This window comes from Cajanus cajan, chromosome 7 (assembly GCF_000230855.2).
Source record: "Cajanus cajan strain Asha chromosome 7, NIPB_CcT2T_4, whole genome shotgun sequence".
In the NCBI taxonomy this organism is placed as follows: Eukaryota; Viridiplantae; Streptophyta; class Magnoliopsida; order Fabales; family Fabaceae; genus Cajanus; species Cajanus cajan.
This window is the reverse complement of record NC_138523.1, coordinates 60,117,205-60,128,375: the sequence shown is the minus strand read 5'-3', so window position 1 is coordinate 60,128,375 and position 11,171 is coordinate 60,117,205. Positions and strand designations below refer to the sequence as shown.

Sequence of the window (11,171 nt, the reverse complement as noted above, 5' to 3'; positions counted from 1 at the left end):
GTGATTCTTCTATCATTGTGTTATTGTTCCTTTTTACTTTTTATAAATATATAATGTGGTTAGTTTCCCTGACAATGATATGATTTCTTTTTCTTGTTTATGATTTTTCGCCCCCGTCCCACAAGGGAAAAATTCCTGAAATTGGAACAGTCCCCTCAGATTCCCGGATAACAAAGAAAATTGTCATTCTAACGAGGACTTAACTTTATCTTAAAGAAAATATAAGAGATATCTGTAAAAGTGCAAACTTCAACCAAATGCATCAAAATGAAACAAATATACATATGGCCACAAATCGTTTGGCTGCTTTGTTCCTATCAAAACCTGTAAAACTAGTCTAAAATGGTCCAAGGATATATATGGCACACCCATCATTCTACAAAATGCCAAACCGCGAATTCCAGAATCAGGGAAACGTTTTACTTGTCCTACGCAGCGTATCATTGGTATTAACTATTAATGCTATATACGACCTTTGCAATTGCATGCAATGCAATGTATGGATGAGACAGGCACAGCTAACGAAAATTGCTATTAGAGTGGTAGAAGATATCATTCACTTGTAAAAAATTATTTTGCACTTGATATATTTATATATTTCAAACTTGATCTTTAGGCATATTAAAACATGTCTTGCATTGTCCTGTGACATTTCATATGTCAAGAAGCCTAAAGGAGTCGGCTACCACTTTATGCTGATCTCGTACTCTTTTCCATCTCCTTTCATTGGCTCCCACAATTAACGTGTAGTACCTTCCTGTAAATAGTGTACGTTGTTAGGTTGCATTGGGATCATCACAGAACAATACATTTATGAAGGTGACACATTGAGATTGGAGATGGCATGTTACTCGCCATTTCCTATAGCAATTGTTGCAAAGGATGCACCAGAGTAATTTGGTGATGCAAGTACATATTCAAATGTATAGTAATGTTTTTCATCTATGGTTCGCTGCATACAGAATTCACAAATAGTTCTTAGTTAGCTACAAAGCATCTAGACCTAAGAAATTTATCTAAAAAGAAAAACATTAAGGAAGAAATAAAGTGAGAAGAAACCTCCTGCATGTCATATATTGTTGATCTTTGGTTTGGTGCAGCGTATATATGTTTCACCAAACTGTATATAACCTGCTTAAGATATAAACTGGTTAAGTATAAATTAGACTCTAGAACATTCGGACACAATTTTGCAGCATCACCTCTTCCATTGGACCCAAATCTCGGATGTCTTTCTTCTCAGTCGGTATGAATTTCACCCTTACATTTTGTAACTGTAGATATCTGTCTTCAAATGATGAATCACGAGCCCTGAAATCAAATTCCTAGGGAGGAGATACATTCAAACTTCAAGGAAATTATGTGGTTGTAACTAGAAATTCTTTGAGATTCATAAGATTCTTATTTCTTACCTTCCAATCAATGGGATATACGTAAGAATACCCATCTTCATAGTCCACAAAAGATCCGTATCTGTCTGAAATTTCTACACAACAAAGTATTGGAATTTCAAAATTTCAGAAGATTATGATATGACTAGTCTCAGTTTTATATATGAACAAAGATATCCTTATAATGAAGTAAAGCTCAATAACACGATTCAGCAGGTATGAATACCTTGAGCAAAGAGCAAATTTGTTGGTTGTAAATTTGTACTTAATGCTCCAATGCCCAACAATAGCGGTCTTCTCTGGCAGTGGCCTGAAAATCTTAAAGGAGATAAGAGAAATTGTTTCAAAGGTTTAAAATTTTCGAGGCTTAAATATGTTTTTAGTCCCTCAAATTTAAGGTAAATTTGGTTTTGGTCCCTCAAATTTAAAACTGTTATTTTTAGTCCTGTAATTTTCAAAAATCTTGTTTTAATTCTTTAAATTACCAATAACATATTTGAAAGTGACTAATTAAGACAGGTATGCAATATTAACTAGATTTAATGTGATATTTTTACTAATAGGGATACCGATAAGTAAATTTTATGCAATAATGCTTGATAAATTTCTTAACAAAATTTGAATATAAGGAATAAAATAAGATTTTTTGAAATTACAGGGACTAAAAACAACAATTTTAAATTTGAGGGACCAAAAACAAATTTATTTTAAATTTGAGGGACTAAAAATATATTTAAGTCAATTTTTAATATGTAAATTACAGAGAAAATCTAGTACTAGAAAGACAACAGCAAAGCTTCGGACCAATTATCATCCAATTATCATTAACTACAATTATCATTTTTCAACAACAAAAAAGAAAAGAAAACTAGAAAATGATTCAAATGTCTTTCCGAACAAAACTTAGACACAATTTCTTATGTGATTTTAGTGTTCTTCTTCAATCGGAACCTGGGGTAACTTATGTTAACATTTAAGCAAACTTTGATTACGCCATTTGCTAAGATAAAATTCCAATTTTGATAAGAAATTATCACCAAAAGGAAAAAAGCTGCATACAAATTTTGTCCATTTATAAATGCAAGTAGTTTCAGTGAATTCAGAGAGAAAATTCTTATCAAGATTTAATGAAGAATTGAAGATAGATATTTATAAGTCATGATTCTTGACTACCACAGAGATTGAAATACTCATTGTAAAGTCAAAAGCCGTAGTAATTTGAAATACTGATTATGGTTCTTATTTTCAAGCACTTCTGCACAAGGAAACTCGGTGTAGGTTCTTACTTTCTCTACTTGGGGTTGTCTCCAATGCACAAAAGACAGTGTTGGAAGATGAAGTTGCAGTATTACGTGGCAAATAAATAGAATGTGGCAAGTTCAGCTGAAATTGTGCAAAGTAGAGCACGTTTAGATTAGCTGTGTATAAAGAACATTTTCTTAATGAAATAGAAAAAATGCTGAACACACCTTATGGGACAAGCAGGGTGAAATCCAGCTCAAAGAGCACGAAGAAATTACCATACTTGACACTGGTTTAGAGTTGAGATGGGGTGTAGTAGATGATAGAATTTAGACCTTTTGATGTGGCTAGAGTATGTGGTCACATGACAATGAAACATGTTTTTCTTTTGATATTTGTCATTGGATAACGCCACTATGCCATAATGAGATAATTATTCATTGGATGTTGAGGTGAAGTTGGGCTAGCCCATAAATGGTTCTCAACAGGGTATTCTAACCCAAATCATTTCTAAAAAAGCATTTGGGCCGGTCAGTTTTGCAAAGAAAATAGAAAATCATATGGTAATAGTTACCAAGTGATTTAAGTTAGCCTAAATTATTTGTAAAGTTGCTGGACAGTGTATTACTTTTTTTTATATTATTTTTCAATAGGGTGGTGCTTTCATACTAAACCAGTCCACATAATTAAAGTGGGGTTGAATTCGAGTATAGGCCATAGGTTTAAGAGGGAAGAATGAAAAAAAAAATGTGAATATATATGAGATGTTGATCCTTCTTTTTAAATATGATTATATTAAAAGTTGTCGTTTAAATTCATTAAAAAAAAAACAAGTTTGTGTATGAGTTTCTTAGAATGTGGTCTTGGGGTCCAATTTTTTTATAAGAAAGTTATTTCTCCAAACTATACACAATACACGTAGCCAGCTCACTAATATTGCTTTTATTTTAATTTATGGAGATGTTAATAGTTGTTAAAAGCCAACAAACTTTCCTTTAATTCACGTCTTCCAATAATTTCCAAATTTGTATCAGTTACCAATTCGCAGTTGGCAAAGAAAACAAGTGAAACATGCAACACTGGCTCATAGTATTCTTGCACCATGTCACATTATAACCACAGCAACTTGATCCTTGAGTTGCATGTAAGACTCGTGCAAAGTTTTCAACACCTCCATAGAGATTGCCAAAGCTGTCAACCATATCATTCTTTTGTAGAAGCCTTAATTATGACAATTTTAAGAAGCAAAGGACGCCATGTTGAAACATATTTATTTATCTGATTTGATTAATTTATTTGTATAAGAGAACTATATTTAAACACGGGAGAGACTATTCACTCTAAACATTTATCATTTAATTGATGATATCTCATATACACGCAATCATGCAAACATATATCTATTTTATTGACGCTATCTCACACACACAAACACAAGCATACTCTTAAACTGTCCTGTGAAATTTCAGATATCAAGAAGCCTAAAGGAGTCTGCTACCACTTTAAGCTGATTTCGTACCCTTTTCCATCGCCTTTCATTGGCTCCCACAATTAAAGTGTAGTATCTTCCTGTAAAAATTGCAAGTTGTTAGGTAGCATTGGGAGACCATGACAATTTATAAAGGTGACACATTGAGATTGGAGATGGTATTTTACTTACCATTTCCTATAGCAATTGTTGCAAAGGAGGCACTAGAGTAATTTGGTGATGTAAGTACATATTCAAATGTATAGTAATGCTTATCATCTATAGTTCGCTGCATTCAGAATTCAAGAATAGTTCTTAGTTTGCTATGAACCATCAAGACAAAAGAAATTTATTTAAAGAAAATACATTGATGAAGAGCTAAAGCGAGAAGAAACCTCCTGCATGTCATATATTGTTGGTCTTTGGTTTGGTGCAGCGTATCTATGTTTCACCAAAAAGTATATAACCTGTTTAAGATGCAATCTGGTTAAGTATAAATTAGACTCCTAGAGGCTAGAATATTAGGACACAATTCTGAAGCATCACCTCTTCCATTGGACCCAAATCTCGGATGTCTTGCTTCTCGGTTGGTATAAATCTCACCCTTACATTCTGTAATTGTAGATATCTGTCTTTGAATGCAGAATCATGAGCCCTGAAATCAAATTCCTAGAGAGGAGATACATTCAAACTTCTAGAAAACTATCTGGTTGTGACTAGAATTTCTGTGAAACTAATATGATTCTTATCTCTTACCTTCCAATCAATGGGATATACATAAGAATACCCATCTTCATAGTCTACAAAAGCTCGGTATCTGTCTGGAACTTCTACACAACAACGAGTAATTTAATTCAAAAATTTCAGAAGATTATGACTTATCTAAGTTTTACACACGAACAAATACCCTTTAGAAAAGTGAAGCTCAATAGCACAAAATGTTATCACATCAACAAGCATGAATACCTTGAGCAAAGAGCAGCTTTGTTGGTTGTAAATTTGCAGTTAATGCTCCAATACCCAACAATAACGGTCTTCTCTGACAATGGCCTGAAAAATGAAAATCATAAAGGATATGAGAGAAGTTCTTTCAAAATCCAGTACTACCAAAGATAACTTTGTTTATCGTTCGATTCTTATTTTTATTTACAAGAGTAAATTATATGGACATCCTTAAGGTACTCCCTACTGTTTCTATTCCTATACTGACTCCCTTAATTGTATGTAAAACTCCCATAAACATTACATTAACGTCTTAAGTATTTGAAAAATATTACATTGTGAACTCTTACAAAATAAGTTTCTATAATTGTTAAAAAAAACAAAGAGACTGTGTGCAGTTTCTATAATTGTAAGTAGAATTTATTCTATTTACATTGATACAGTGATTCAGAGAGAAAATTCTTATCAGATTTAATAAAGAATTGAAGATAGATACTTCTGAGTTATGATTCTGGAGATTTTGAAGCACTTTTGCACAAGGAAACTCAGTTTAGGTTCTTACTTTCTCCAATTGGGGTTGTCTCCAATGCACAAAAGACAGTGTTGGAAGATGAAGTTGCAGTATTGCGAGGCAAATAATTTGAATGTGGCAAGTTTAGCTGAAATAGTGCAAAGTAGAGTGCGTGTAGATGAGTTGTGTATAAAGAATATTGTCTTGATGAAATAGAAAAAATGTTGAACACACCTTATGAGACAAACAGGGTGAAATCCAGCTCAAAGAGCACGAAGAAACTACCATACTTGACACTGATTTAGAGCTGAGATGGGGTGTAGTGGATGATAAATTTTAGACCTTTTGATGTGGCTAGGAGCATGTATGGTCATATGACAATGAAACATGTTCTTCTCTTTTCCTTTCAATTTTTGTCATTGGATAATGCCAATTATGCCACAATGAATAAGGTGGAGTGGGGTTGGCCCAGAAATGGTTCTGAACAAAGTATTCTGGCCCAAGTCCTTTTTTATAAAAAAAAAAACAAACAAATTGGGTGGGGTTAGTTTTCCAAATAAAATTACTAGAAATATATGGTCCCTAAATTAACAATTTAGTCTTAATTTATAATATGGGTTGACATGGTAATTATATACTTTGTACTCACTAGTCATGGCTATGATTTATTTAGTGGGAATCCAAGTTTAATTTTCATGCCATGTGCAAAAACTCATTAGATTAGTAATAGTCATAATATTACAAATGAAATTAGTCTATTAGTGAATTGGAATCCTTTGAAGGATAAAAAAAATTATAATTTGTGCAATTTTTCTCCACTAATTCTCAAGTTTGATTGTCAATTTGAACGACGGCATGACCAAGGGGATCAAATAATACATGCGCATAGATTATGACGTTACTGATTGTGCTAATTTTAATCAAACCTTAGCATACAGAGTACAGTTACATCTGCATGAAATCAGAGCCACAAAATAAAGTCACGAATGAGTGACTCCTTAGGCATGCATGAAGATCCCCTCCTTTCGGACTAACATGATTTGTATTGTACAGAGTCTTACGGCGTAACAATTGGACCATTTCCGTAGCCGTTAATTTTGTTTGTTATTTGAAGAGAAAACAAATCTGTCACAGTTTTATGCACACTCTCAAGTCTTAAACCAAACCAGAGAATACACACAGAAGTTTCTGTTTCTGAAGGTTGTGATTCCTTAGCTAATGGCAGTGTATAGAATTGCCATTGGGTCGCCTAGAGAGGCTAGCAATCCTGCTGCAATTAGAGCAGCATTTGCAGAGTTCTTCTCTATGCTCATTTTTGTTTTTGCAGGCCAAGGCTCTGGCATGGCATACAGTCAGTTCCATTTACTCATAAAAAAGTGTTTTAGAATTTCGACTTATTTTTGTCAAAATATATGTTTAAAATGCAGTTAGCACAATTAATAATAGAACTTAACATGAGGGTAATGTGTTTTGTCCTCTCTTAGATCTGTTATTCTTATTGTAATGAATAAATAATACATTACAAGTTTGTTATAAATACATGTCAATAATAAAATTGTTAACTTTTATAATTTCTACTTTATATAATACATGTTATGAATAGTAAGTTAGATCCCTTTTATAATAATTATTAAAAATTATGATATGAATGATTTTGTCTGTTAAACTTTATTGTTATTATTTCTCTATTATGTTTAGCATTGTGAGAAATTTAAGATGTTATAGCATGTTGGGTATTGTGGCAGGCAAACTTACCGGCAATGGACCTGCAACTCCTTCTGGTCTCATAGTTGCATCATTGTCTCATGCATTTGGGCTTTTTGTGGCGGTTTCTGTGGGAGCAAACATTTCTGGTGGTCATGTCAACCCTGCAGTCACATTTGGTGCTTTCATAGGAGGAAACATAACCCTCTTGAGAAGCATTTTGTATTGGATTGCACAGTTACTTGGTTCAGTTGTTGCTTGCATTCTTCTAAACTTTGCTACTGGTGGAATGGTAACTATCTCTATTCTCACGTGCCTTTAATATAAAATTTTCCACGATACTTCTAAAAAAGAAAATTAAAATATTTTTTTTTTATAAATTAAAATTAACTTATACATAAAATAATTTATAAAAGTTCTCTTGTATTAATTTATCCAAAAAACATTTTTTTTAATCAAGTCCTCTTAGTGGTTGTAAAGCCTATTTCTGGTGGTCCTATGTTTAATTCCTGTATGTACTGCATGCATCATGTTCATTAAAAAAAAGACATCTTTTAAATTGTGAATAGTTTACATATAATCTTATTTTAATTTTTTCTTATACCTTTTTTTCTTGAAAATGTTTAAAAAAATTATTCAAACATTCGCTTATCAGTGGTTAGAGTGATGATCTCCACTCATTCCATGATTGAATTTGAGTCTACTTTTGTGCAGGAAATAACAGCTTTCTCTGTTTCCTCTGGTGTGTCAGTGTGGAATGCACTAGTTTTTGAGATTGTGATGACTTTTGGATTGGTGTACACAGTTTATGCCACAGCAGTGGACCCAAAGAAGGGGAATGTGGGTGTTATTGCTCCAATAGCAATTGGTTCCATTGTGGGTGCCAACATCTTGGTGGGTGGGGCTTTTGATGGTGCATCCATGAATCCAGCTGTGTCCTTTGGGCCTGCTATGGTTAGCTGGTCATGGACTCATCACTGGATCTATTGGCTCGGCCCATTCATTGGTTCAGCCACTGCTGCCATTCTCTATGATAATATCTTTATTGGTGATGATGGTCATGAACCCCTTTCAAGTAGTGACTTCTAGATTTTTTATTTATGGATGTAATCTGGTGCTCTCCATGTTGAGCAGTGAAAGAAATGAATGAATGGAACTTTTAGATGTAGGAATGAGTCCTTATTTTATAGTTTATACTCATATTTTTCCGGTACATAAAGTTTATTTTAATTAAAGATAATGTGGACAAAATTAAATTTCACATATAATTTTTAGTTAAATACATATAATTAACTTGTCTGATTCATCAGAATTCTTTTATTTTTTTTAATAATAATTTTCTTAAGGAAAACCTTTCTATATGCTATGGAAAGCATATAATTTGATTGGTCCATGATATATCTAAAATTTTGCACAAAAAATTTAGTCATTTTAGGTTAATATTAAGAGCACTCGGTCTGTTGAAACGTCTATTTTCTGGGTAAATTATTAAAGATTATTATAATCATAACAATTTTGTCAAGTATACACGCTACATATATAAGACCAACCAAAAAAGAGTATTTAGAAGCAACCTAAATTCATCGGAATTGGTCTCGTTTGACCATGTATTTGATTATTTATTTAATTAATTAAAGTCCTTTCAAATGGCATTTATAATTTCCAACACTTATCCGCAAGATGCATTTATTTCTATTAACGTCGTATTACTAGTATGTACGTAGTTTTAGTTGTGTTATTTGACCTTCCCTCTTGAAAATCATTTTGACTTTGAAAAATAAAATGAGGATTATCTCAGGTTGTCTAGTACCCACATCCACACTACTGTATACATAGAAATCTAGTTCAAACAATTGTCTTGTAAAATACGATATTGAAACAGAAAATAACGTTGAACGCAGAGTTGGTCCCTAAAACTGACTTCAGCAAGAAGAATAATCAATAAAAACAAACAAATTATAAATATATTTCAGTATGGAGCACATAATTCTCCATTAGACAATTTTGCTTCATATAAGTAAAATAATCGTGCACGACAAAGTTGTTCTTCTAAATATAAATATTGAATATGAGAATATGAGAGTTTAGAATATTGGTTAAACTAAAATAACTTTCTTCTTCTAAATATAAATATAAATATTGAATATGAGAATATGAGAGTTTAGAATATTGGTTTAACTAAAGTAACTTTACACCGAGGTAGGATATTTATTAGAGTAGAAGGTGTAATCTGTGTGTAAATACTATAATTCATCATAGTGGTGACACCAACATCAATTAATTTGAGTCTTTTGTTCTAATCCCAAAAAACCACCTAACTTTCTCTTTCTACTATCCCTTCTCATATTGAAACATTATTAGAGACTCCATGGAGGCAAGTGTAGAGGATCCGTTTAGCAATTTACCAGATGAAATTCTAAGCTGCATTGTTTCTTTTCTGCCAAGTGAATATGCACTAGAAACTAGCCTCATATCTACAAGGTGGAAAGACCTATGGAACCAAGTCCTTATTAGACAAGGAACCACACAAGACATAGCTGCTGCTGTTGCCGAATTTCTGGCTCGTTTTGAAGAGCTTGATCCACTAAAACATCCCCGCAAGCTTCAATTTCACTTTGCTCAAGACACTGCACTCTTTGCATCCATTGCGACAAATGGTAAGCTTCTTCTTGATTTCCCTTGTGGGAGCCAACACCTTGAGAGGAAGTATGAAATGCAGTTCATGCTCAACAAACACCACACCATCACTCACCACACTTTCTTGGTCAAAACACTCTATTTGAAATCAGTGAGAGATTTTACAAGTGAGGTGGCTTCCTCCATCGTTTCAAATTTGGAGCATCTTGAGAAGTTGGTGATTGTTGAGTGCATGGGATTGCAATCTCTGTGTGTTGAGTCTGAATCAAAGCTTCACAAGTTAACTATCTTAGATTGCATGGAGTTGAAGTCTCTTCATCTTAGAACTTCTAAGCTTAAAACTTTCACATATCGTGGACCCCTTCCTCGGATTTGGCCAGAATCCCATTTCAACCTCAGCCATGCCATGCTTGATTTCAGACATGGACCAAGCTGTGGTGACTTCAAGGCTCAATATTTCAATGAAACATTGTTGACAATAAAGAATTCTGAAGCTCTCACTTTATGTGAATGGACTTTTGAGGTTTGTTCTAGTAATTGCAAAAGTTAATAATTTTATCATTCATGATTAAATGGTAGGGATATATTAATTACTCGTATTTTTTGGTAATGACTTGAATTTAGGATCTTTCGTTTTTTGTTATGCACAATTAGCTAACTCCATAAGGGTGTTCTTGCAGGCATTGATATGGCCATCGATTTCTCCAAGTGTGAACTTCATATTCTACAGAATAAGAGAGCTATGGTGGATTCACAACCATAAGGGTGAAAATAGTATTGACACCTTAGTGTCCTTTTTGAAATTATGCCCTGCCTTGGAGCAACTTTTTGTGACGGTAGATTTCATACTTGAATTTAACTGATGTTCTTGTTTTGTTGTAGTTTCTAAACAATTTCTGATTTTTTTATTTTTTTTTTATCACTGATTGGGTGCAACTGCAGAGTGATCCTACATGTTATTCGGCTCCAGGGTCCATTTCATGTTTAACGCAATCAACCAAGAATAGAAAATTGGAGCATGTAAAACGGATAACGTTTATGGGATTTACAAAACGAGTGGATGAAATCTCAGTGGCAAAAGAATTAATTGAATTAGTCAAGGGAGAGCCTCCAAAGATAGAGACATCGGATGGAAATTGGTTGGATGTAGTGTTTGTACATTGTGCAGTGAGTTTTTTTGTATGTAACGAAGAAAGGAAAATGATATAATTATATAAACATGTTATGTGTTAGAAGAAATAAATGGCACTTATGTTTTGGAGCCTCTTGTTTCGTT

The 11,171-nt window shown here is 33.2% G+C and overlaps 4 protein-coding genes across 8 annotated transcripts; 2 read left to right on the top strand and 2 right to left on the bottom strand.

Annotated features, from left to right (window-relative positions):
* Positions 1-528: 528 nt before the first annotated feature.
* LOC109817791 (photosynthetic NDH subunit of lumenal location 1, chloroplastic) lies at positions 529-3,819 on the bottom strand. Of its 2 annotated transcripts, none has more exons than XM_029270711.2 (8): positions 2,861-3,819; positions 2,678-2,774; positions 1,618-1,701; positions 1,413-1,486; positions 1,203-1,325; positions 1,060-1,131; positions 852-952; positions 529-757 (listed from the first exon to the last, which is right to left on the bottom strand). In XM_029270711.2, exons 1-8 carry the CDS (start codon positions 2,912-2,914, stop codon positions 724-726), a joined length of 639 nt encoding a protein of 212 aa, XP_029126544.1. In that variant the 5' UTR covers positions 2,915-3,819; the 3' UTR covers positions 529-723. The 2 variants fall into 2 exon arrangements, with proteins under 2 accessions (XP_029126544.1, XP_082916503.1); XM_083060377.1 differs by having other exon boundaries at positions 529-753.
* Positions 3,820-3,967: 148 nt separating this feature from the next.
* LOC109817775 (photosynthetic NDH subunit of lumenal location 1, chloroplastic) lies at positions 3,968-5,954 on the bottom strand. 2 transcript variants are annotated; one of them, XM_020383129.3, is made up of 8 exons: positions 5,789-5,954; positions 5,606-5,702; positions 5,068-5,151; positions 4,858-4,928; positions 4,648-4,770; positions 4,497-4,568; positions 4,294-4,390; positions 3,968-4,202 (listed from the first exon to the last, which is right to left on the bottom strand). In XM_020383129.3, exons 1-8 carry the CDS (start codon positions 5,840-5,842, stop codon positions 4,099-4,101), a joined length of 702 nt encoding a protein of 233 aa, XP_020238718.1. In that variant the 5' UTR covers positions 5,843-5,954; the 3' UTR covers positions 3,968-4,098. The 2 variants fall into 2 exon arrangements, with proteins under 2 accessions (XP_020238718.1, XP_020238712.1); XM_020383123.3 differs by having other exon boundaries at positions 4,858-4,931; positions 5,789-5,950.
* A 729-nt stretch (positions 5,955-6,683) lies between these two features.
* Positions 6,684-8,426, top strand: LOC109795052 (aquaporin TIP1-3). Its single transcript, XM_020354462.3, has 3 exons — positions 6,684-6,905; positions 7,300-7,550; positions 7,973-8,426. The coding sequence occupies exons 1-3, from the start codon at positions 6,773-6,775 to the stop codon at positions 8,345-8,347; spliced, it is 759 nt and encodes a 252-aa protein (XP_020210051.1). The 5' UTR covers positions 6,684-6,772; the 3' UTR covers positions 8,348-8,426.
* Positions 8,427-9,378: 952 nt separating this feature from the next.
* On the top strand, positions 9,379-11,159 carry LOC145949154 (F-box protein At2g39490-like). Of its 3 annotated transcripts, none has more exons than XM_083060375.1 (4): positions 9,379-9,915; positions 10,189-10,418; positions 10,576-10,731; positions 10,838-11,159. In XM_083060375.1, exons 1-4 carry the CDS (start codon positions 9,627-9,629, stop codon positions 11,102-11,104), a joined length of 942 nt encoding a protein of 313 aa, XP_082916501.1. In that variant the 5' UTR covers positions 9,379-9,626; the 3' UTR covers positions 11,105-11,159. The 3 variants fall into 3 exon arrangements, with proteins under 3 accessions (XP_082916501.1, XP_020210608.2, XP_082916502.1); XM_083060376.1 differs by having other exon boundaries at positions 9,411-9,915; positions 10,276-10,418; XM_020355019.3 differs by having other exon boundaries at positions 9,409-10,418.
* The last annotated feature ends 12 nt before the right edge of the window (positions 11,160-11,171 follow it).

Excerpts from the sequence above, each read along its gene's own strand:
- LOC109795052 (XM_020354462.3), top strand. The coding sequence starts at position 6,773 with ATGGCAGTGTATAGAATTGCCATTGGGTCGCCTAGAGAGGCTAGCAAT. Across the intron at positions 6,906-7,299 it reads AGGCTCTGGCATGGCATACA|GCAAACTTACCGGCAATGGA; the intron begins GTCAGTTCCATT and ends GTATTGTGGCAG. Across the intron at positions 7,551-7,972 it reads ACTTTGCTACTGGTGGAATG|GAAATAACAGCTTTCTCTGT; the intron begins GTAACTATCTCT and ends ACTTTTGTGCAG.
- LOC109817775 (XM_020383123.3), bottom strand. The coding sequence starts at position 5,842 with ATGGTAGTTTCTTCGTGCTCTTTGAGCTGGATTTCACCCTGTTTGTCT. Across the intron at positions 5,152-5,605 it reads GACAACCCCAATTGGAGAAA|GCCATTGTCAGAGAAGACCG; the intron begins GTAAGAACCTAA and ends TTCATTTTTCAG. Across the intron at positions 4,932-5,067 it reads AAAGCTGCTCTTTGCTCAAG|AAGTTCCAGACAGATACCGA; the intron begins GTATTCATGCTT and ends GTTGTTGTGTAG.
- LOC109817791 (XM_083060377.1), bottom strand. The coding sequence starts at position 2,914 with ATGGTAATTTCTTCGTGCTCTTTGAGCTGGATTTCACCCTGCTTGTCC. Across the intron at positions 1,702-2,677 it reads GACAACCCCAAGTAGAGAAA|GCCACTGCCAGAGAAGACCG; the intron begins GTAAGAACCTAC and ends TAAGATTTTCAG. Across the intron at positions 1,487-1,617 it reads AAATTTGCTCTTTGCTCAAG|AAATTTCAGACAGATACGGA; the intron begins GTATTCATACCT and ends TTTGTTGTGTAG.
- LOC145949154 (XM_020355019.3), top strand. The coding sequence starts at position 9,627 with ATGGAGGCAAGTGTAGAGGATCCGTTTAGCAATTTACCAGATGAAATT. Across the intron at positions 10,419-10,575 it reads TATGTGAATGGACTTTTGAG|GCATTGATATGGCCATCGAT; the intron begins GTTTGTTCTAGT and ends GTGTTCTTGCAG. Across the intron at positions 10,732-10,837 it reads TGGAGCAACTTTTTGTGACG|AGTGATCCTACATGTTATTC; the intron begins GTAGATTTCATA and ends GTGCAACTGCAG.